Source organism: Rhinopithecus roxellana, chromosome 16 (genome assembly GCF_007565055.1).
Source record: "Rhinopithecus roxellana isolate Shanxi Qingling chromosome 16, ASM756505v1, whole genome shotgun sequence".
Lineage (NCBI taxonomy): Eukaryota > Metazoa > Chordata > Mammalia > Primates > Cercopithecidae > Rhinopithecus > Rhinopithecus roxellana.
The window spans coordinates 78,727,652-78,752,917 of record NC_044564.1 but is presented as its reverse complement, the minus strand read 5'-3'; the positions used below and the strand labels follow the sequence as shown (position 1 = coordinate 78,752,917).

General features: G+C 39.7%; 1 protein-coding gene across 2 annotated transcripts in view; it reads left to right on the top strand.

The window, feature by feature from the left end:
* Positions 1 to 4,051: 4,051 nt before the first annotated feature.
* The window catches only part of CAAP1 (caspase activity and apoptosis inhibitor 1), a 53,203-nt gene continuing 31,988 nt past the window's right edge, over positions 4,052 to 25,266 (top strand). The window contains exons 1-4 of one of the 2 annotated variants that reach the window (XM_010384465.2): positions 4,052 to 4,789; positions 9,041 to 9,241; positions 10,354 to 10,438; positions 11,650 to 11,725. In XM_010384465.2, coding sequence (XP_010382767.1) covers positions 4,487 to 4,789; positions 9,041 to 9,241; positions 10,354 to 10,438; positions 11,650 to 11,725 — 665 coding nt within the window. In that variant the 5' untranslated portion in view covers positions 4,052 to 4,486. Of the gene's footprint in view, positions 4,940 to 9,040; positions 9,242 to 10,353; positions 10,439 to 11,649; positions 11,726 to 25,266 lie in introns of both variants that reach the window. The other variant, XM_010384467.2, reaches the window with a different exon arrangement.

Sequence of the window (25,266 nt, the reverse complement as noted above, 5' to 3'; positions counted from 1 at the left end):
AGGCTGAGGCGGGCAGATCACAATGTCAGGAGTTCTAGAACAGCTTGGCCAACATGGTGAAACCCCATCTCTACTAAAACTACAAAAATTAGCTGGGCGTGGTGGTAGGTGCTTGTAATCCCAGCTACTCAGGAGGCTGGGGCAGGAGAATCACTTGAACCGGAGGCTGCAGTGAGCCGAGGTCGCACCATTGCACTCCAGCCTAAGCGACAGGGCAAGATTCTGTCTCAAAACAAACAAACAAACAAACAAAAAAAAAAAACAGCAGCAGCAAATAAAACAAAGTCCTTGCTTTCAAGGAGCTTACATTCAAGTGGAAGGAGACAGATAAATATATGTGTGGTAGTGTTTAAGGGTGCTGAAGAAAAACGGTAAGAAGAATGCAGAGTGCCATAGTGAGTGAGGACAGAAGCACTTCCTATTGTGTATTTTCTTATTGTTTTCCCTCACTAAAAATATGCTTATGAAGGCATGCATTTTGTCTATTTTCTCCCCTTCTCTATCACCAGTGGTAGAACAATGCCTTTGTGTCCTAGAACAAGTGTGTGAGAGGACAAAGACTGTGATTCATCTGCCAAGTTCATAAATACTGTACAGCAATCTGGTGAGGAGTGCCTTGCCTTCTTGGTCCACCTGAAGAAATATGAACACCGTCTGTCAGGTAGCTGTAGAACAAAGTGGAAACCCAGAAGCTTCTCAATTAATTTTTTAAGAGAGCAATTTGCAGCCAGAAATTAATAAAGAACTAGCTCTATCCAGGCTACACATAACATTTTAGGTCTGTATTAGCTAGCTCAAGCTGCCATAACAAAGTGCCACCAACTGGGTGGCTTAAACAGAAATTCATTTTCTCAGTTCTGGAGGCTAAAGGTCCAAGATCCACATGTCATCAAGGTTGGTTTCTGGTGAGGCTTCTCTTCCCGGCTTGTAGATGGCTACTTTCTCACTGTGTCTTCACATGGCCTTTCCTCTGTGCGTGGTGAGAAGACAGGGCAGTCTGTTCTTTTCTTTAGAGGTGTGGTCTTGCGATGTTGTTCAGGGTGGAGTACAGTGGCTATTCACAGCTGTGACCTCATTACTAATCAGCATGGGAGGTTTTGTTTTGTTTTTTGAGATGGAGTCTTGCTCTCTTGCTCAGGCTGGAGTGCAGTGGCACCATCTCGGCTCACTGCAAGCTCCACCTCCAGAGTTCAAGCAATTTCTGGCTAATTTTTGTATTTTTAGTAGAGATGGGGTTTCACCATGTTGGCCAGGCTGGTCTCGAACTCTTGACCTCAGGGGATCTGCCTGCCTCGGCCTCCCAAAGTGCTAGAATTACAGGTGTGAGCCACCATGCCTAGCCTAGCATGGGAGTTTTTACCTGTTCCATTTTGGGCCTGGCCCAGTTCACCCTACTTAGGCAACCTGGTGGCTTCCACTCCCAGAAGGTCACCATATTGATGCTGAACTAAGTGCAGACACCTGATCAGTACAGCACACCACAGCCCAAAATTTCTGGCCTCAAGCAATCCTCCCCAGTTTGCCTCCTGAGTAGCTTGCACTGCAGGCATGCACCACTGTACCAGGCTCTTTTTTTTTTTCTTTTTTGAGATGGAGTCTCACTCTGTCACCCAGGCTGGAGTGCAGTGGTGCGATCTCGGTTCACTGCAAGTTCTGCCTCCCGGGTTCACGCCATTCTCCTGCTTCAGCCTCCCAAGTAGCTGGGATACAGGCACCCGCCACCACACCAGGCTAGCTTTGTATTTTTAGTAGAGATGGGGTTTCACCGTGTTGGCCAGGATGGTCTCCATCTCCCTTGTGATCTGCCCGCCTCAGCCTCCCAAAGTGCTGGGATTACAGGTGTGAGCCACCGTCACTGGCCCAGGCTCTTCTTTTAATAAGGATACCAGTTAGATTAGGGATCCACCCTTTTGACCTCATTTAACCTTAATTACCTCCTTAATGGCCCTATCTCCAAATTCAGTCACATTGAGGTTAGGGTTTAGGGATTCAACATGAATTTTGTGGGTGATGTTATAGGACCATCAGGTTCTATTAACCACTACATGGTGCCAGACCAATACATGAAAACAGCAGGAGTTGCAGCAGAGAAATAGTTTAATAATGGTATGGCAGCCAAGGGAGAAGATGGGAGGGAACCTCAAATCACCTCCCCAGTAAGTTTTGGACAGGGGTTTTTAAGGAAATTTTGGTGGGTAGGTGGCTGAGGAGCTAGGGGTTGCTGATTGGTTAGGGCATGGGGGATGTAATCATAAGGAGGTAGAAAGTGTATTCTTGTGCTGAGTTCGTTTCTTAGAAGGGGTCTTCAGATGGAGTAGCATCAGTGACCCCACTGATACGGTTCCAATGACTGGAGGAGTCCTTTGTCTCATGCTGGTTTAAATAAAATGATACAGACAAAAGTGGAGTGGTTTTAAGGAATGGAGAATTTAATATGCAAGAAATAAGAGGCTCCCTCATACACAGCCAGAGGGAAGAGGGCTCCAAGCCAAAAGAGGGAATCCCGGGTGCAGCAGACAACAGCCAATTATGAGGCTGGAGGAAGTCGTGACAAATTTGCATATGACCCAGGGAATTGGTTTGACCAGGTATGTCATTCACATAGCCTGCAAAAAAAGTGGCCCTCCCACCTAGTCTTTTAATATGCAAATGCAGGATGCCATGATGTTCTACACATGTGGGTATGGTCATATTGCTAGGCACATGTGGGGACAAGAAAAAGAGGGGAATCGCCATATTGAGTAAACCAAGTTTCTAATGGCCTGCATTTGCATATCAAAGCTTGCCAGCCCAGCTTTCTTGCTAGACAAGGAACATTTCTGGAGCTGCTTTAAAAGGAAAAAAGCTTCCCAAAGACTGCTTTTCCTCTCTATCTAAAATAATTTCTTAACTCCTATAACACCATTGGAGTACAGAATCTGGGAAATATCTCAAAATGGGAAACTTGAGATTTCTTAACCGAGTCAAAGATATTATCTATAAAGCAATAAGCAGCTATAAGGAAGTGGGCTATAGGAAAAGTTGGTTAATGTTTAGCTATGCTTCTACTCAAAACTTATCTTTTGTTAAAAATTTCACAATTTAGCAGGGCATGGTTGCTCACACCTGTAATCCCAGCACTTTGGGAGGCTGAGGAGGGTGGATCACCTGAGGTCGGGAGTTCGAGACCCGCCTGACCAACATGAAGAAACCCTGTCTCTACAAAAAATACAAAATTAGCCCGGCGTGTGGCGCATGCCTGTAGTCCCAGCTACTCAGGAGGCTGAGGCAGGAGAATCGCTTGAACACGGGAGGAGGAGGTTGCTGTGAGCCGGGATCATGCATTGTACTCCAGCCTGGGCAACAAGAGTGAAACTCAGTCTCAAAAAAAAAAAAAAATTTCTGGCAATTTAGTTTTATTAAAATTATGAGGATGGTTTCAGGGACACAATTCATAACAGGTTTATAAGTGTAACATGTTATTAATTTTATGTATTTTTCCCATCTGTGAACACAACACTCTCAATCCTTTCAGGTATGACTCTTAGTGTGATACTTAATGGAACCCTTGGGAACACATTGGGCACAGTCCCAGCATTTACCTTAGAAGGCCAATTTAAGAGTGGGGCCTGGGGAAAGAGTTTTCCTAGGGCTGGAAGTATCCCTAGTTATTAACCCTAGGCTGGTTTGTTTTAGGCACTTAAGTAGTTGCTGAATGACTGAGACAAATAGGAGACAAAGGGAAGGGAAGCTTCTTTAATTGCTTCTTACCCCAGGGAAAGGCACAGAATTACTACCACCCAGATAGTTTTGCCCCAGGCTCTACGTTTTTCCCTCAGTGGCTAAAGGCCCCTGCTGAAACGGCAAAGACCTTGGTTCACTTTTTAAATGTTCTAGCTCCCTTTCCTTAAAATCTCCCTTCTGTTTAGATTACATCCACCCATAAAACTTCATAAAGCTTTGACCCATTTTCAATTTTCAAAAATGAACTCAAGCTCTTGTCCATGTTAGATTCTACGCAAGAAATACATAATTTGCCCAGGTAATGACGAAAAAGACATGCAACAACTTTTCCCTAGGTTCTCTTTATTGTTACAGCGTTAATATCTTAAGATTTGGAGGTAAACGGAAATGGAGAATCAGCAACTATACTTCAACCTTACTGTAAATTGACAAACACTAACACTAAAAAGTTTCGAAGTTAAAAGGAAGTAAGTTCCACCTTCTATGCTTTGTAGAGGTATAAAAACAAAACAAAACAAAACAAACTGACTAGACAGGCTACCCACTACATACTCCAACCGACCTCAACGACCGGAGGAGGAAGCGCAACCGGTTCTAGCAACTCCCCCGCCACCCTGGCCCATAACGCTTCACCACGTTCTGTCACGGACGGAAGTGACGCATAACCTGCGACGGCAGTGCCTGCCGCCCACTGCCGCGGGAGTCGGGTTTCGGTAGCACCAGAGACAGCAGACTTTCCTCCGATGGTTGCAGCAGAGGGATCATGACGGGGAAAAAGTCCTCCCGGGAGAAACGGCGCAAACGTAGCAGTCAAGAGGCGGCTGCGGCGCTCGCGGCCTCGGACATCGTACCCGCCTTGGCCAGCGGCGGCAGTGGAAGCACTAGCGGCTGCGGGAGCGTCGGGGGCTGCGGGAGCGTCAGCTGCTGTGGGAACGCCAGCTTTAGTGGAAGTGTCACCGGCGGTGGGAGCGGCGGCAGCTGCTGGGGCGGGAGCAGCGTGGAGCGTAGTGAGCGCCGGAAGCGGAGGAGTACCGACTCTTCCAGCGTCTCGGGCTCCTTGCAGCAGGTGCGTGCGCGCCCCTCTGGCCGCTTCCCGGAGCTGCTGCTTTTTCGGAAGAAGTCGGGCTACCAGAGGGATGGGGCGCCGGCTGGAGCTCACTGCTAGCGCGACCCAAGGTCGTCCGTGCTTGAGGTTCATGTTCCTACCTAAGTCCTGGTGAGCCCCACACTCCCATCCGTGTCTTGAATCTTGAACGTCAAGTTTCTGGATTTCCTGATCATCTTTTTTTTTTTTTTTTTTTTTTAATACTCTTGGCTCCTTCCACTCCTGTGGTTTCAGTCTCCCAGAAGAATATGAGTTGGAAGCTAGCCTTCATTTCCCTTGCAAGCCAAACAGTTCTCCCTTCGTCTTCATCTTTTCGTAGATGTGGTTAACCCCACATTACTGATGAGAAAATTGAGGCCCAAAGAAGTTAAGAAACTTTACCCACGGTCACAGAGTTTGTTAATAGCTCCTAGGTTTGAATCCAAATGTCTTGACTACAAAAGCCATGTTCTTTATACGCCGCCAATCTACCAAGGGAACGCCGTTTAAAAAAAAGTTCATAATTTGTTTCAAAACGAATGAATATGTAGTTGAAATTCATTCAATGAGGAAAATAAAGGAAAAGCGTTAAGTCCTTCTTGCCCCTCCATTAATATTTTGATACGCGGCCTCTTTTAATCACTCCTGGTCAGATATGTGTATTTAAGTTGCTACATTTAAGCAGTATTGTGTTATTCCCGCTGTTGAGTACCTGCATTGTTGTGATGGGCTTCTTTATATACGTGGTTTGTTATTTTTAGTGACTGCCTGGTATTTTATTATTTTTTTGATATTTAAATTTGCAGGTTTTTTTGTATTGTGACTACAATACGAACACCTTTATGTATATATCTTCTACAAGAGTTATGTTGGGAGAGAGTGTCAGCACTGAAATTCCTGGGTCAAAGTTTGTGCTATTAAAAACTTGGTGAATGCCACCAAATGCTTTCCAAATGAGACTTTACAGATTTATAGTGCAAACAGTACAGATGTAAGAATACCTATTTCTGAAATTCTTAACTAGCTTTTGATAACCATTTTTTTAAAAAATCGCCGGACTAATGGGTCAAATTAATATTGTGTTTGTTTTAATTTTTATTTTCCTGATTAGTGAGATTGAACATTTTAATATTTTTATTTGCCATTTGATTCCTTCTCATGTAATTTTCTGTACATGGGTCAGATTAATATTGTGTTTGTTTTAGTTTTTATTTTCCTGATTAGTGAGATTGAACATTTTGATATTTTTATTTGCCATTTGATTCCTTCTCATGTAATTTTCTGTACATATCCTCTGCTCATTTTTCTCTTTGGTAGAGTACAGTTTCTCTTTATGTAGAGATTTTATCAGGTGGTTTTCTGGCATTCTGTTGAGATGATCACGTACTTTTTCTCCTTTAATCAGATAATGTAATTTATTGATAAGTTAGTTGATGTTGAACAGTCTTTGGAGTCTTGGGACAAGTTCTGTTTGGTTTGTTGTACTTGGCTGGAAATCAGTGTTTTTGCTTTTATATATGTGTTTCTAAATTAGATCAGTCTGTAGTTTTTATTTTTGTAATGGATTGAATTAGGAAGCTTTGTGTGTTTTTGTTGTGTTCCAGAATGGTTTATATTTTCTTCTCAAATATTTGTCAGAAGTATCTGGGTCTAGTGGAGTTTTTTAGGGTGATTTTTTAAAACACTCTTTAAAAAAATTGTTTAATATGGATCTATTCAGTTTTCCCACCCCTTCTAGATTCAGTGTTGGGTATCACCATTCTTATTTTAAATAGTTTCCTTTTTTTTTTTTTTTTGAGATGGAGTCTCACTGTGTCGCCCAGGCTGGAGTGCAGTGAGTGGCACCATCTCAGCCCACTGCAACCTCCACCTCCTGGGTTCAGGTAATTCTCCTGGCTCAGCCTCCTGAGTAGCTGGGATTACAGGTGCCCACCACCATGGCCAGCTAATTTTTGTATTTTTAACAGAGGTGGGGTTTCACCATGTTGGCCAGGCTGGTCTCGAACTCCTGACCTCAGGTGATCCACCTGTCTCAGCCTCCCAGAGTGCTGGGATTACAGGCATGAGCCACCGCGCATGGCCAGTTTCCCTAGTTCTAACACTCCGTTGTGATGGGGAGACCAACAACATTGGTCAGTTGAATATTGAAAACATTTGCATGCAGAACTAAACCCATCTTCTAATGAAAAATTAGTGTATTTGTGAAGAAAAGGTCATTGCATATTAGGCTTGTAGATAACATTTCAAACTTTAGAGAGTGCCATTATATCTGTTGTGTATTGAGTTACTTATTTTTTATTTATTTTATTTTTATTTTTATTTATTTATTTATTTTTTGAGACAGAGTCTCGCTCTGCTGCCCAGGCTGGAGTGCAGTGGTGCTATCTCGGCTCACTGTAAGCACCGCCTCCCGGGTTCACGCCATTCTCCTGCCTCAGCCTCCTGAGTAGCTGGGACTACAGGCGCCCGCCACCAGTCCAGCTAATGTTTTTGTATTTTTAGTGGAGACGGGGTTTCACCGTGTTAGCTGGGATGGTCTAGATCTCCTGACCTCGTGATCTGCCCGCTTCGGCCTCCCAAAGTGCTGGGATTACAGGCGTGAGCCACCGTGCCCTGCCTAGTCAGTTTTAAAATATTTTCATCACTCCAGAAAGCAACCTTATGTGTAACTTTTAGCTTATATAATATGTGGTGTTTTGTGTCTGGCATCTTTTAGCATAATGTTTTCAAGATTCATCCATGTTGTAGCACATAGGGTTCATTCCTTTGTATCACAGAGATTCATGCCTTTTTATGGCTGCTATATCACATTTTGTTTTGTTTTTGTATAGCTGTACATATGTACCACATATGTGTAGGTACCGCTATGCAACATGTCATTTTTCCATTTATCACTTGATGGACATTTCTGTTGTTTCTGCTTTTTGGCTATTATGAGTCATGCTGTTAAGAACAAGTAAAAGTTTTTGTGTAGACATATCATTACTTTTCTCTTGGGTATATATCTAGGAATGAAAATGCTGGGTCGTATGGTAACTTTTTGAGGTACTGCCAAATTAGCTTCCAAAGTAGCTGCTCAATTTTATATTCCTGCTAACAGTGTATGAGGATTCCAGTTTCTCTACATTATTTCATTGTAAGCTGTTAGAACAAGTGCTGATTCTTTTACTTTTTCAGTCTAATTTTCATAGTGTTCTTTAAAATTGACCTATTTTAAAACTGCTTTGTAAACAATTATCTGACCTCTGTGGTCAGGGAAGATTTTCCAGAGGAAGTGACTGTTGAATTGTCCGAAGTATCTGAATTTGTTAATCTTGTGAATATAGTGTGATAGAGAAAGGAAGGAGGAAAGACTGTCATAGGAAAATGGTATGCCAAAGCCCTGCCTGTATGAGCTGAAGGAAGGAGAATAGGTTACAGTCGAGTAATTCAAAGAAGATTGTGTCCTAAACACAAAGAATGAGCATGAAGGCCAGGTAGGCCATATTACCTTAAGAGCAATGGGAATTCATTGAAGGGTTTGAAACAAGAAGGATGAGTACATATACATTTTATAAAATCCATTCTGCTAACAGTGTCCAAAACAAAGAGACCTCATATTAGATGCAGGGAGTCCCATTCAACGGCTATTGGTGTAACCTAGGCAAAACATTGTGGTAGTTTGGAACAGAACTACGGCAGTGGATTTGGAGAGACTGGATAGAGTAGGGAGACAGAAAGTAAAATGGACAGAAATATCTTAAATTACTGAAATTACTTGGTTACTTTGATTATGGTTATGTAAGTTTTAAAAATGATGATAGCTCCTGGTAAGTATGTTACTTTTCTGCATATTTGTGATTTGTGACATTTTTACTTCAATTTGTTTATATGAATTTAAGTACAATGATTATGCATACATAGAGCTTTTGGGTGAATGGCCTTTTAGGGGAAAATCCTAATTCTTCAAAAGTCTAAAACTTTAAGAAATTATTCAATATTTAGTATACTTTTGTTTGTGTATCCTAAGTATCTCTTCCCTTTATAGCTACTCCTTGAGTTAATTGCAGTATGGAGAGGAAAATCAAAGAATATTAAACAAATATTCTCTCCTGTGGTTTTAGATAAATGTGCAAAGAATTTGGGAATTTTTGATGAAGAAGAATTTATTAAATGAAAATGTATGATGTCATGTACATATTCTTTATATTTTAAATAGTATTGTTTAATGGTTCTTTATTCTTTTAACTTTAGGAAACCAAATATATTTTGCCCGCTTTGGAAAAAGAATTATTCTTGGCAGAGCACAGTGACCTTGAAGAAGGTGGACTGGACCTGACTGTGTCATTGAAACCAGTTAGTTTCTATATATCAGACAAAAAAGAAATGCTTCAGCAGTGCTTCTGTATTATAGGAGAGAAGAAGTTACAGAAGATGCTTCCTGATGTGTTAAAGGTACTTCATTACACATCACACTAGATACATACGTAGAGATACAACGTTCTTTGTTGCAATTGTTTGTTTTACTTACTGCGTTTTTTTGTTTGTTTTTTTTGAGACAGAGTCTTGCTCTGTTGCCCAGGCTGGACTGCAGTGGCGTGATCTCGGCCCACTGCAATCTCTGCCTCCCGGGTTCAAGCAATTCTCTTGCCTCAGCCTCCTGAGTAGCTGGGATTACAGGCACGCACCACCAAGCCCAGCTAATTTTTGGATTTTTAATGGAAACAGGGTTTCACCATGTTGGCCAAGTTGGTCTCGAACTCCTGACCTCGTGATCCACCCACCTTGGCCTCCCAAAGTGTTGGGATTACAAGTGTGAGCCACCGTGCCTGGCCTTAATGCAGTTTTAATTGGATGTTTGCATCTAAAACAAGCTACTTGAAAAGACTTTGTAAAATAAAGAACCATAAACAGCCTTGTATATCTAAAAATTTGCCAAGATAAAATGTTTAGGCAAGAAATTTGTTGACCCTGTGGAGCTAATTCTGTTAAATGCAGGGAATGGTAGTAACTAAATTGGACATACAATGTTTCTGGCGCTTTAAGAAATAATGTCACAATATGCTGCTGTGTAACAACAAACAGTAATGGTTAATAATAGTTTATATTTCATTAGATTCACAAGTATTTTTATTTGATTATTTTTGAAAATTATTTAGGGAAATATTTGTTGTTCTAGTTTTATACAGTTGTAGAAATTGACCTTGGACTCTCAAGTTAAGCCCAAGATCATATATCTAAAGATACAAGACTTTAATATTTTAAACCTTTAGAATAATTACTTAACATAAATAGATTGCTTAAGAATAGCTGGGAAACTGTCTCACTCTTTACTTTGTTCTTTGATAATAAATACAGCTTTATGCATTCCCATCAAATCTACAGTGTTCACATATTAACTGGCAGTTTTTCAGATTTCATCCCAGGAGAAGATGTGAATCTACTTGAGGCTTTAATTTATTTTATTGTAAGATTTTGCTAACTTCAATTTTTATGATTGAAATTTTCCAGTTTACATTGGGGCTGTGTTACATAAATGCATTTTTTTAAAATGTCATTTCCTTTAGAACTGTTCAATAGAAGAAATTAAAAAACTATGCCAGGAACAGTTAGAGCTCCTGTCTGAAAAAAAAATTTTGAAGATTCTTGAGGGTAAGAATACATATTTTTACATTCTAGCAACTTATTAATTAATACTATATTCAGCATAAATCCTGAGGTATTCTTTCTCCTACCTGGATATTTAATTTCATTATTGGGTATCATTAAAGAGTGTTTTTACTTCTATTTGTACTAAAAAATATAGTTTACATATCAGAAAAGCATTTCAAGAATAGACAATATATCATTTTTCCAAATCAAGTGTATATAGCTAAGAGTATAATAAAATGAAATTTAAAAAGTTTACCAAAAATCTGTAAAAAAATTATTGGAAAGGCAAAGAATTTCCCTTAAAATCTTTTTAATTTTCTGCTTTAGATTTTTTATAGTGTTTAGTTACCTATTGCAATCTGTTTACTCTCTAATAAGACCCAGATGTAGAGTTAGAATACTTCCATGCAATTTACCAATATTTGTTTGTCTGCCTGTAGTATCACTACTCTTTGTGATACTCACAACTCTAGAATTTTGGATTTTCAGGCATGTATTTTTTTCGTTTTGGAACTTTGCAAGGATTTTAGCTTTAACATGACAGAAGAAGAAACAAAAATTGGAGCCTTTTAGTTTCCAGAGATTGCTTCATTTTTAAATGTAAAATTGATGGCATTTTGTAACTCTGGAAATAGATATATACTTATGTATGTAGTGTGTAAGTGTATATACACATTTTCTTGTCTGTATACATTTATATAATAGATAAAAAGAAGGCAATGAGGCCGGGCGTGATGGCTCACGCCTGTAATCCCAGCACTTTGGGAGGCTGAGGCGGGCGGATCACAAGGTCAGGAGTTTGAGACCAGCCTGGCCAACATAGTGAAACCCCGTCTCTACTAAAAATATAAAAATTAGCCGGGCGTGGTGGTGGACGCCTGTAGTCCCAGCTACTCGGGAGGCTGAGGCAGGAGAATTGCTTGAACCCAGGAGGTGGAGGTTGCAGTGAGCCGAGGTCACGCTACTGCACACCAGCCCTGGTGACAGTGCGAGACTCCGTCTTAAAAAACAAAACAAAAAAGAAGTCAATGAGAAATACCTAAGGCATTGAAAAAATTATTTTAAATACAAGCAATTAAAAATTTAAATTTTGACCCAGTATAAAGTTCTTTAATCTGCATAACTTTTAAAGATTATGCTTTTTAATGTAATGATTGCATCATTTTAATGTTTTTATAAGTGTGCTTTCAATAGTTCTTTTCATTTATAAGGTGACAATGGAATGGATTCTGATATGGAAGAGGAAGCAGATGATGGTTCTAAGATGGGATGTGATTTAGTCAGTCAGTAAGTTTAAAAACTTTCATTTTTATTTCAAAATGTCTTTGTTATTCCTTTGGTGATTTCTTATGTCAAAGATGTGATTGTTTTTCTGTGTTTTATGTATAAAATCATTCAGTGGTATAGAAAGTTTTATCTGTCTACTTGTAATGATGGGTCCTTTTGGTACATATGAGGATGGAGTGAACTACTTTCAGAATTAAGATGATTTTTTAAAACTACTCTACATAGATACAGAACAATAGCAGTGCCAACCTAAAGCAGAATCTCTCTTATTTGGATTTTGAATATACTCTTCATGATCCTCACTATTTATTTATTAAGCACTTACTCTACCAGGTACTATATTAAACAGCGTAGAACACTTGATCTCATGAAATTAATCTATGTATCTATTAATATTAGTCAATAATAGCCTCATTTCACAGATGAGATAGTTATGTTCGTGTAAGTCTACATAATTTGCCTATAAATATATATTATTTGATTATTGGGATGATTAAAAAAATACCCATTTTGGGATGCTGACTAATCAAGAAGCTACATGCTAATTATTAGTTTTTTCTTCATTAGTGCACATCAAACTTTCATCTTTTAATTTGAGCATCTATTGATGCTATTTGCTTAAAATAATTATTTTGGTAGTTTCCAAAGAATGACTTGTTCTTTGCAAAGCTTAGCATTTTTCCTGAAGAATATAAAAGATTTGTGCTAGATCAGAAAAAGATAAAGTATAAAAGAAAAATAAATACTGTGTCACAGGCAGTAGTACACTTAAGAAGAGGTTACCAGGGGCAATAGCATAGAGAAGTACATAGTTAACCAGAAATGCAGAATTTTTTCATTTCTAAAAGAATGCTATTGGGTAGGAGTATTATAGGGTAATTTATATGAAAACATAGAGTAAGCCAGACACGGTGGCTCAACGCCTGTAATCCCAGCACTTTGGGAGGCTGAGGCAGGCGAATCACTTGAGGTCAGGAGTTGAAGACCATCTTGGCCAAGATGGTGAAACCCCGTCTCTACTAAAAATACAAAAAAATTAGCTGGGTGTGGTGGCACGCGCCTGTAATCCCAGCTTCTCTGGAGGTTGAGGCAGAGAATTGCTTAAAAACCTAGAGGGGCGGAGGTTGCAGTGAGCTGAGATCGTGCCACTGCACTCCAGCCTGGGCGACAGAGCGAGACTCCGTCTCAAAAAAAAAAGAAAACATACAGTAGAAAGTGTACACATTTTTAACATCTTACCATTGGCGTTTCTGCAAAATACTTAGCTTTAAATCATTTATATAGTATACTAATTTAGTTCAGCTAGTTTAAGGATTTACAAGGCCTGTTAACTTTTTAATATTTTAAAGTTTCTTAAATTATCTAAATTAATCACTGTTTCTTTTTAAAAAATTTTCTTTCCCCCGATCCCCACATTGATCAACATTTTGTTTCTTGATGCTACTTATAGAGAATCCTAAATTGAGCTTCTGCTTGATTATATTTGTTTTCCCTTTTCAAAAATCTCTTATTTTTTTCCAGTTTTTGAGGTGCCATTAGGCTTAAGTGCTTTACTTCTTCATACCTGAGCATTAGTGTTACGTTTTCAACTGTTAGAAGCCATTTAATGGTGTATTAGTTTGTTTTCATGTTGCTGATAAAGACATACCCAAGACGGGGCAATATATAAAGAAAAAGAGGTTTAATGGACTCATAGTTCCACATGGCTGGGGATGCCTCATAATCATGGTGGAAGGTGAAATGTGCTTCATACATGGTGGCGGCAAGAGAGAATGAGGGAACCACTGTGAAAGATCTGATGGTTATAAAACCACCCCCATGATTCAATTATCTCCCACTGATTCCCTTCCACAACATGTAAGAATTATGGGAGCTATAATTCCAGATGAGATTTGGGTGGAGACACAGCCAAACCATATCATTCTGCCCCGGCCCCTCCTAGATCTCATGTCCTCACATTTGAAAACCAATCATGCCTTTCCAACATTCCCCCAAAGTCTCAACTCATTTCAGCATTAACTCAGAAGTCTACAGTCCAAAGCCTCATCTGAAACAAGGCAAGTCCCTTCCGCCTATGAGCCTGTAAAATCAAAAGCAAGTTAGTTACTTCCTAGATATAATGGGGATACAGGCATTGGGTAAATACACCCTTTCCAAATGGGCCAAATTGGCCAAATTGAAGGGGCTACAGGCCCCATGCAAGTCTGAAATCCAGTAAGACAGTCAAATCTTAAAAGCTCCAAAATGATCTCTTTTGATTACATGTCTCACATCCAGGTCACACTGATGCAAATAGTAGGTTTCCATGGTCTTGGGAAGCTACGCCCTTGTGGCTTTGCAGGGTATGGGCTCCCTCCTAGCTGCTTTCACATGCTGGTGTTGAGTGTCTGAGGTTTTTCCAGGTGCACAGTGCAGGTTGTCAGTGAATATACCATTCTGGGATTTGGAGGATGGTGGCCCTCTTCTCCCAGCTCCACTAGGCAGTGTCCCAATGAGGACTCTGTGTAAGGCTTCAACCCCACATTTCCCTTCTGCACTGCCCTAGCAGAGGTTCTATATAAGAGCCCCACCCCTGCAACTAACTTCTGCCTGGACATTTAGGTGTTTCCATACATCCTGTGAAATCTATGTGGAGGTTCCCAAACCTCCTGCAGGTGCACATTCTTGACTTCTGTGCATCTGCAGGCTCAACACTACATGGAAGCTGCCAAGGCTTGGGGCTTGCGCCCTCTGAAGCACCAAGTCCCTAGGATGCACATAGCAGGGGAGCCCTAAGCCTGGCCCATGAAACTATTTTTCCCTCCTAGGCCTCCAGGCCTGTGATGGGAGGGACTGCTGTGAAGACCTCTGACATTTTCCTCATTGTCTTGGAAATTAACACTGGGCTGCTTGTTACTTATACAAATTTCTGCAGCTGGCTTGATTTTCTCCTCAGAAAATGGGTTTTTCTTTGGCTTTGGAGGCTGCAAATTTTCTGAACTTTTATGCTCTGTTTCCCTTTTAAAACTGAATGCTTTTAATAACACCCACATACCTTTTGAATACTTTGCTGCTTAGAAATTTCTTCCACCAGATACCCTAAATCATCTCCCTCAAGTTCAAAGTTCCACAAATCTCTAGCTTAAGGACAAAATGCTGACAGTCTGCTAAAATATAGCAAGAGTCACCTTTACCCCAGTTCCCAACAAGTTTCTCATCTCCATCTGAAACCACCACACCTTGGATTTCCTTGTCCATATCATTATCGGCATTTGGTCAAAGCCATTCAACAAGTCTCTAGGAAGTTCCAGACTTTCTCACATTTGCCTGTCTTCTGGGCCCTCCAAACTGTTCTAACCTCTGCCTGTTACCCAGTTCCACATTTTTGTGTATCTATAAAGCAGTACCCCACTCTTCTGGTACCAATTTACTGTATTAGTCTGTTTTCACACTGCTAATAAAAACATACCTGTGACTGGGTAATTTGTAAGGAAAAAGAGGTTTACTGGGCTCACAGTTCCATATGGCTGGGGAGGCCTCACAGTCATGGTGGAAGGCAAAAGACACTTCTTAGATGGCGGCAGCAAGAGAGAATGAGGGAACCAAGCGAAAGGGGTTTTCCCTTATAAAACCATCAGATCTTGTGAGACTTACTCACTACCACCAGAACAGTATGGGAGAAACTGCCCCCATGATTCAATTGTCTCCCACCAGTTTCCTCCTACAATATGTGGGAATTACGGGAACTACAATTCAAGATAAAACTTGGGTGAGGACATAGCCAAACTATACCAAGTGGATAGCCAATTACAGTAGCTATTTAACTTTTTTTAACGATTACAGCAATGGCTGTGCATGGTGGTTTACACCTGTGATCCCAGCACTTTGTGAGAACAGGTTGAGAGGATCACTTGAGGCTCGGAGTTTGAGACCAGCCTGGGCAACATAGTGAGACCCTGTCTCTACAAAAAATTAAATTAGATGGGGTCTTGCTATGTTACCCAGGTTGATGTTGAATTCCTGGCCTCAAGCTGTCCTCCCACCTCAGCATCCCAAAGCATGGGTGACTCCATTTTGATTTTTAGTCAAGGTTTTTTCTAAAGTTATGGAATAGGATTTAAGGTTTAAAGATGACAGAGAGGGCTTGACACACTTGCTTATGCCTGTAATCCCAGCACTTTGGGAGGCCAAGGTGGGTGGATCACTTGAGGTCAGGAGTTTGAGACCAGCCTGGCCAACATGATAAAACCCGGTCTCCACTAAAAATACAAAAATTAGCCAGGCCTGGTGATGCGTGCCTGTAATCCCAGCTACTTGGGAGGCTGAGGCAGGAGGGTCACTTAAACCTGGGAAATGGAGGTTGCAGTGAGCCAAGATCCCCCCCACTGCACTCCTGGGTGACAGAGCGAAACTCCCATCTCAGAAAATAAAGAAAGAAAGATGACAGGTTTTCACAACTTCTCCTGTGCTGCTGACCCACTGTGACTCTGCAAGGCTGGTGCCGTCTCTAGCTTACTGAACTCTAGGTGAAGGAAAAGGGGACTAAGTAAGGAGGTTGCTATATGGTGGCTCCTACAAAGCAGACTGCACATTAACTGGTGGTAAAGCACCCAGGAAGCAACTGACTACAAAGCCTGCATACGAGAGTGCACCCTCTCCTGGAGTGGTGAAGAAACCTCATTGTTACAGGCCTGGTACTGTGGCACTCCATGAAATCAGTTGTTTCTGGAAGTCCGCTGAACTTCTGAATCACAAACTTCCCTTCCACAGTCTGTCTTGAGAAATTGCTCAGGACTTCAAATCAGACCAGTGATTGTAGGGCACAGCAGCTATTTGGTGCTTTGCAGGAGGCAAGTGAGACCTGTCTGGTTGACCTTTTTGAAGACACCAACCTGTGTGCTGTCCATGCCAAATCTGTAACAATTATGCCAAAAGATACCCAGTCAGCGTGGAGAACGTCCTTTTAAGAAGCCACTGTGATGGGAAACATTTCATTCTCTAAAAGAGAAACCCCCCACAATTTTTTTCCTGTTATTGGTAGTTTTGAGCTTAGAATTTTTTTTGCCATAGAGTCAAAAGGTACCTGTATTAGTCGGGGTTCTCTAGAGGGACAGAACTAATAGGATATATGTATGTGTAAAAGGGAGTTTATTAAGGAGAATTGAGTCACATGATCACAAGGTAAAGTCCCATGATAGGCTGTCTACAGATTGAGGAGCACAGAAGCCAATGGTGGATCAGCCTAAGTCCCAAAACCTCAAAAGTAGGGAAGCCGACAGTGTAGCCCTCAGTCTGTGGCCAAAGGCTGAGAGCCCCTGGCTAACAGTGGCATAAGTCCAAGAATCCAAAAACTGAAGAACCTGGAGTCTGATGTTCAAGGGCATCCAGCGTGGGAGAAAGATGAAGGCCAGAAGACTCAGCAAGTCAGCTCTTACATCTTTTCCTGTCTGCTTTATTCTAGCTGTGCTGGCTGCTGATTAGATGGTGCCCACCGATTGAGGGTGGGTCTGCCTCTCCCAGTCCACTGACTCAAATGTTAATCTCCTTTGGCAACACCCTCACAGACAGACCTAGGAACAATACTTTGCATCCTTCACTCCAATCAAGTTGACACTTAATATTAACCATCATAGTACCTAAGTATATGATTGTTAGTGAAAAAATAGTGGATAGAAATCAAGTATTTCCAGTTTTTCCATTTTTATTTATATGTGAATTTTTAACATAAATTCAGGGACATAAAGCATTAATGCAAGTCAAAATATTTCAGTGAACAAGTTTCAGTGGTTCAACTTTATAATAATTATAAATCTGTTAAAATTTTCTGGGAAAAAATGACATCATAAACAGCACTTTTGCCCTTTTTAGAATTTACTACAAAGCAACAACAAAAATAAAGAGAAATAGAAATTATCTTGGATGAAATGAGATATCCTTAACTTCGAATCACTTTGAGGAACTATTTTTAAATGCGGTGATTTTCAAGTAATGTTGTGGAAGGATACCTGTGGAAAACTTCCATGTATACAAATCTCAAAGATTCAGTGTACGTTTCTCCAGAGTCAGAGGAAGAGTTTCAGGGAAGAAGGAAACTTGAATGTTGCTCCTTTTTTCTTTGACTAGTAGCCATGTAGTAGTATATCTATTTCTCCAGAGTAAGATGGATGTTGGTTGCAGGTAAGATTTTGGCTCTTTGGGAATCTTGGCAAATATAATAACTACAAAGGTGTTTACTTTGGGGTAGGTAGGTACTTGTTGATTTGCATTGAAGATCCTAGAAGAAAGTGTTGGATTTTTTTTTTAGACAGTGTCTCACTCTGTCCCCCAAGCTGGAGTATAGTGTGCAGTCTTGGCTCACTGAAACCTCTCCCTCCCACGCTCAAACGATCCTCCCACCTTGGCCTCCCAAACTGCTGGGACTAGAGGCTTAAGCCACCACGCCTGGCCAAAGTGGTGGATCTTGAGGAAAACTTGGTTTACTGAGGTCTGAGAACTCCTGTGGGGAAATGGAGGAAGATGGGGAATGGGAAAGGGAAAGTTAACATATATCTTGCATGAATATGCCTGGTTACTTTCATTTTATAAGTCAAAGATAGAATTGAATGCGCCAGCTGTTTCCTGTCTCTGAGTCTGGGAGAACCTGAAAAAAACTGGGGAGTAGATATCTCAAAGAATAGTGGTTTACTCCTTCATTGTGGATCTGTAGAGGGAGAGACTGCTTTGCTTTCTGCCAGTTTCAGAGTAGCTGCTAAACCTGAGTACCAAGGAATTGTCCATAATGACATGCATAAACACATGCGTGAATACATATATAACATCTTTAAAGGATCTTGATATCTGGAGAAAAGATAACTTGAAAGAAACAAAGCACATACCAAGCTAAATTAAACTGTTAGAGGAATGAACACTTGCAGGGAATAAAATGAGCTCTTATGGAGAATCAAGTGCAGCACAAATAATTATTCTTGGGCTGAAAAATATGATTTTTTTAAACTAAATTCTGTAAGTTAATCAGAGTAGGGGGTCGTTACTGTTAAGTCCCAAATTAGATGCCTGAAAGAATGGATCACAAAGCAAAAATATAAAAGATGGAAATCATAAGAGAAAATAATCAAGTAAGTTAGAAGGCTTTAGTATCCTCATGTATAATAAATAGGAATCCTAGAAAGAGAAAATGAAACATAGAAAGGAGAGGTCAAATACTAAATCATTAAGAAATTATTAATAATTCAATAATATAGGAATTTTTTCCTGTGTGATAAATGTAGGAAAATATAACAAATATAGGAAATATATTTAATAAATATAGGAAAATTTTTCTGACCTGAAAAACAAATTTAGTCTTCAAATTTAAAGTGCTCACTGAGTTCTAGGCAGGATTGCCAGGAAACAATAACATGGAAGCAGCTTTTTTTTATAAAGTGAAAAATTTAACAGCCTTCCAGTCGTCATAACACATCAAAGAAGGAAAAGGATCAGGTTTTTCATCCGCAATACCAGAAACTGTAATAAGATAATGGAGTAACGTGTTCATACAACTGAAATTGCAACCCTTGCTTCTATACTTGGTTAAGATACCATTCATCTGTTGGGTGAAAGAAGGATGCAGTTAGGCAGGAATGCATAGTTATATACCCTTGTACTCATCTGAGAAACATATAGTCATGTGACAATAATGGGGAGTTGTACTGAGAGATGTGTAGTTAGGTGATTTGTTGTGCAAACATCATAGACTACACTTACACAAACCTAGATGTTACAGGTTCAGTATCCTTTATTGGAAATGCTTGGGGCCAGAAGTGTTTTGGATCTCAGATTTTTTTCAGATTTTGGAATATTTGCATATACATACTGATATCTTGGGGATGGACCCAAGTCTAAACATGAAATTCATTTATGTTTCATATACATCTTATATATATAGCCTGAAGGTAATTTTACACAATATTTATTTATTAAACAAATTATTTTAGAGGCAGGTCTCACTCTTTTGCCCATGCTGGAGTGCAGGTGCAATCATAGCTCACTGTAGCCTCAAACTCCCGAGCTCAAGTGAACCGCCTCAGCTTCCCAAGCAGCTGGAACTATAGGTGTGTGCTACCATCCCTGGCTTACTTTTAAATTTTTTATAGAGACGGGGGTCTCACTATGTTACCCAGGCTGGTCTTGAACTCCCAACCTCAAGTGATCTTCCCACCTTGGACTCCCAAAGTGCTAGGATTACAGACATGAGCCACTGCACCTAGCCAATGTTATAAAATATTTTTAGTACTTTTTTTTTTTTTTTTTTTTTTTGAGACGGAGACTTGCTCTGTCCCCAGGCTGGAGTGCAGTGGCAAGATCTCGGCTCACTGCAAGCTCCGCCTCCCAGATTCATGCCATTCTCCAGCCTCAGCCTCCCGAGTAGCTGGGACTACAGGCACCCACCACCATGCCCAGCTAATTGTATTTTTAGTAGAGACGGGGTTTCACCATGTTAGCCAGGATGGTCTCAATCTCCTGACCTTGTGATCTGCCCGCCTCAGCCTCCCAAAGTGATGGGATTACAGGCGTGAGCCACCGCGCCTGACCAAATATTTTTAATGCTTTTGTGCACCTGTCACAAGAGGTCAGGTGTGGAATTTCCCACTTGTGGCATTATGTTGGTGCTCAAAAAATTTCATATTTTGGAGCATTTTGGATTTCGGATTTTCAGATTAGGGATGCTTAAACTATAGCCTACTACATATCTAGGCCATGTGATATAGCCCGTTATTCCTAGGCTCCAAACTTGTACAACAGGTTATTGTAGTGAATACTGTAGACAGTTGTGGTACAGTGGTAAGTATTTGTGTATCAAAATATTATCTAAGCATAGAAAAGGTACAATAAATGATACATCTGTACAGGACACTTACCAATACAGAAGTGTGACCATTTATACAGAAAGTTTTAAGGAATCTCAAAAAAAAAAAAAAAAAAAAAACGCTGTTAGAATGCATATATGATAGAATAATGACCTCCCTCCCCCTCAACCAAAAGATATCCAGATTTTAATTCCCAGAATCTGTGAATATGTACTTTTAAAAGACAAAAGAAACTTTGCTGATGTGATTAATTAAGTTAAGGATCTTGAGATGGGAAAACTCTTCTGGATTATCAAGGTGAGACCAGTATAATCATGAGGATCCTTATATGAGGGAGATAAGATAGTTAAAGCCAAGAGATGCTGGGCTGGGCACGGTGACTCACACCTGTAATCATGCCCAGCCGATGGGAGGCCAAGGTGGGTGGATCACAGGGTCAGGAGATCGAGACCATGCTGGCTAATATGGTGAAACTCTGTCTCTACTGAAAAACAAAAAATTAGCCAGGCATGGTGGTGGGCGCCTGTAGTTGCAGCTACTTGGGAGACTGAGGCTGGAGAATGGCGTGAACCCGGGAGGCGGAGCTTGCAGTGAGCTGAGATCGTACCACTGCACTCCAGTGCTGGGCCACAGCACGAGATTCCATCTCAAAAAAAAAAAAAAAAGGCAAGAGATACTGGAAGCAGAGATTAAAATGATGTGCTTTGAAGATGGAGGAAAGATCCACAAGCCAGGGAATGTAGGCTGCCTTTTAGAAGCTGGAAAAGACAGAAAGAAAGTAGATTTTTCCCTGGATCCTCTGCAAGAAATTACCTACAACTTAATTCTAGTTCTTAAGACTTATTTTGGACTTACAACCTTCAGAACTGTATGAGGATAAATATATGTTCTTTTAAGCCACTAAACTTGTGATAGTATGTTAGAGTGGCAATAGAAAACTAATACAATGTACTTGATTAAAATCTGGACAATAAGCAAAGTTATGGATTGGTTGCCTAGAACAATAGGGTCATTTTTTATGACCTAAGCAATGTTTTAAAATTTTTGAAATTGTTTCCAACATTCCAAGTGAGATCGCATCACAATCTGGATTTCTTAGTTGCTCGAAAAAATACCAGATCAAGCAACTTTCCTGGGTGTGCCAAAAATTAGAGCTGAGTGCTGCAGTTCTTTATATGACGTCGTATTTCAGTGCACTACCTACTACTTTGTTTGCCTGAATGTTTAATATACAAAATGTTTATAAAATGAGACTCTGATTGAAGGGGGAAATACATAAAGGACAAAAGTTGGCTTTAGAAACAATTATATCAATTTGTCAGCTTCTTATCAACTGAGACATACAGCTTTTTTAATGAAGAAAAATAATTTCAAATATGTCTAGATTAAAGCACTCTGTGTTATTAAAATACATGAAAAAATTTGGTGTTTTCTTTTAATGGGCGACCTATACTTTTTTATTATAGTGTTTTTTTGTTTTTGTTTTTGTTTTTTGAGATAGGGTCTCGGTCTGTTGCCCAGGCTGGAGTGCAGTGGTGTGATCTCAGCTCATTGCAACCTCCACCTCCCAGATTCAAGCAGTTCTCCCACCTTAGCCTTCCAAGTAGCTGGGATTACAGGTGCATGCCACCACGCCTGGCTAATTTTTGTATTTTTTAGTAGAGTTGGGGTTTTACCATGTTGCCCAGGCTGGTGTTGAACCCCTGACTTCAAGTGATCCACCTGCCTTGGCCTCCCAAAGTGTCTTTTATTATAGTTTTAATTAGAAAGGACATAACATCAATAGAATTGTCTAAGAAGCTGTAATGTGACAACTTTCAGTATGAGGTGTACATATATGTATGTATATGTATGGTATTTAATGTAACCTATGTATGTTAGTTTTCTCATAACACATTAAAGATTTTAAGATACAGAATTATGCACAAGTGTTTTGAACAAGCTTTAAAGATTCTAAATTTATCTTTACAGTTTATCTTCTCATACTGCCTGCCAGCTTTATATATTCAAATTCTATTTCTCCTCTAAGGTCAGCTTTCAAATGTTTTTTTTTTCCAGATTTTTCTTTCTATTGCTGTTTTAAAGATTATTTCCCTACTTTTACCATACCTTCAGATAGCTCCTTTTTACTACCAATAGTAACAAGAAAGCAGTAGCCATAAGACATTTTTGATAGTGTACTAGTTTGAAACTTGAAATTAATAATGAGTGTTGCAACAGTTTTAATGGAGATGAAGATTAGGTACTGTGGAGATACAAAATCCATAGTTTCTAAATACTTTCATTTTTTAATGAATTTAGAAAATTGATTTCATGGAGGTAGTAAATAGAATGGTGGGTACCAGAGGTTGGGGTGGGTATGGGGAGAGGTTGGGTGAAGAAGGTTAGTTCAGTGAATACAAAAATACAGTTAGATAAAAGGAATAAGTTCTGGTGTTCAGTGGCACAATAGGCTACTGTAGTTAACAATAATTTATTGTTTATTTTGAAATACATAGAAGAGAAAACTTTAAAATGTTCCCAGCACAAGGAAATGTTAAGTGTTTGAGGTGATGGATATTCCAGTTATGCAGATGTCATCATTATTCATTGTATGCTTGTATTTGAAATACCACATACACCCCATAAACATGTACAAGCATTAGGTATCTGTAAAAAAGAATTTTTTTTTTTTTTTTTTTGAGATGGAGTCTCGCTCTGTTGCCCAGGCTGGAGTGCAGTGGCATGATCTCAGCTCACTGCAAGCTCCGCCTCCCAGTTTCACGCCATTCTCCTGCCTCAATCTCCTGAGCAGCTGGGACTACAGGCACCCACCACCACACCCAGCTAATTTTTTGTATTTGTAGTAGAGACGGAGTTTCACCATGTTAGCCCGGATGGTCTTGATCTCCTGACCTCGTGATCCACCTGCCTCAGCCTCCCAAAGTGCTGGGATTACAGGCGTGAGCCACCGTGCCTGGCCCAGGTAGCTGTAAAATTTTTCAAAGAGTGAAAAAAGGCAAGGAATGGTATTGTCACCTTAGGGAAAAGAAAATGAGCAAATTTATGTTTTATTTCAGGTTGTCTGAAAACTTTAGCATGTATAGTTTTGTAGTGTTTTAAAACTATTAGGAATTGTGACAACATTTGTAAAAGTTACAGATTAAGACAACATTGCTTAACAAAGCAGCAATTTTAAGTAAATAGGTAGTATGGAGTCTTGGAATTAGAGTGTTGTCTCTGATCAGAGATGGGCTGGAAAAAAAGCTTTATTCTAGTTAAAATAGCACTAAAAATGAGAACAGGTATTAGTTTGGCCTGTAATATTAGATGATTATGTTCTAAAGAATGTGCTTATAATGAAATTTAAGTCTTGAATAACACAATAAAATAATCAGGATTGAGGTTTTATATATAAGGAATAACAATGTAAATACTGTAGGGAAATCTTAGCAGTTTTAAAATTGCTTTCTCTAAATATCTTTATTAATTTTAAATGAATGTGCTTTTATTGAGTGATTTTGAGGGAGATATCAGTGAAAATGATGCTGCATTTTCCTACAGATGATAAACAGTGTTGAGATAGTATCATAGTTGTAGAAGATAAATAAATTTTTAAAATTTTAAGTTCTCAAAATAAGTTATAACACAAAGTAGGTACTTCTTTTTGAGGCAGCTGCTCTCTTGTCACCCACGCTGGAGTGCATTGGCTCAATCACGGGTCACTGCTGAAGTAATAAGTGATCCTCCTACCTCAGCCTCCTGAGTAGTTGGGACCACAGGCATGAGCCATGACAACCAGCTAATTTTTAAATTTTTTGTAGAGACCCTGTGTTGCCCAGGCTAGTCTCAACTCCTTGGCTCAAGGGATCCTTCTGCCTCAGCCACCCAAAGTGCTAGGATTATAGGCATGAGCCACTGCACCCAACCAAAGTAGGTTCTATATGAGTGTTTTGGAGCTGTTGTTTCTAGCCACTACTGCTTTCTTAGCAGAGGATGGGTGTGTTTTAAATTAGTTACCAAATTTTAATTTGAAATTGTTGACTTAAAAAAGATGCTGCTAAATAGGCCTTACATTTAGGCAATATGTATAAATGGAACCATTTTATTTCCAATGAGAATATTTAAATATCTAATATGTTCTTTAGGGAATTGTTTGTAATGTGAGTCTTTGATAATAATTATTTTAAGGCATGGTGGCTTATGCCTGTAATCTGAGCACTTTGGGAGGCTGAGATGGGAGGATTGCGTGAGCCCAGGACACTGAGGCTACAATGAGCTTTGATTGTGCCACTGCCCTCCAGCCTGGGCAACAGATTGACACTCTGTCTAAAAATATATACATTATATGTGTATCTATCTGTCTGTTTAAAATCTCCATTTAAGTTGCCTCTTTTATAAATCTGAAATATGAGTACTTTTGTTTAAAATAGAATACATATGTATTCTTAAAATATAAATTGATCAAAAAGCAAGTTGGTGTCTTGTAATTACTAGTTACTACTTAAAGTGTACTGATTACTGGTTATACTAGATTTTAGTACATTGTAACAGTTATGTTTCTTACGTAGTCTGCAATGTACTCCACCCTTCAAAAGAGGAGTTTCCTGCGTACTGCCATTTGTGGTCAGGGTAGGCATTTAGAGAAGATAGAATGAAAGAAAGTGCGTAAATGTACGAGGTTTAATGACTGCTTTTGCAGTAAGATATTTATTCTTGAAAAATACTGGCTATTCC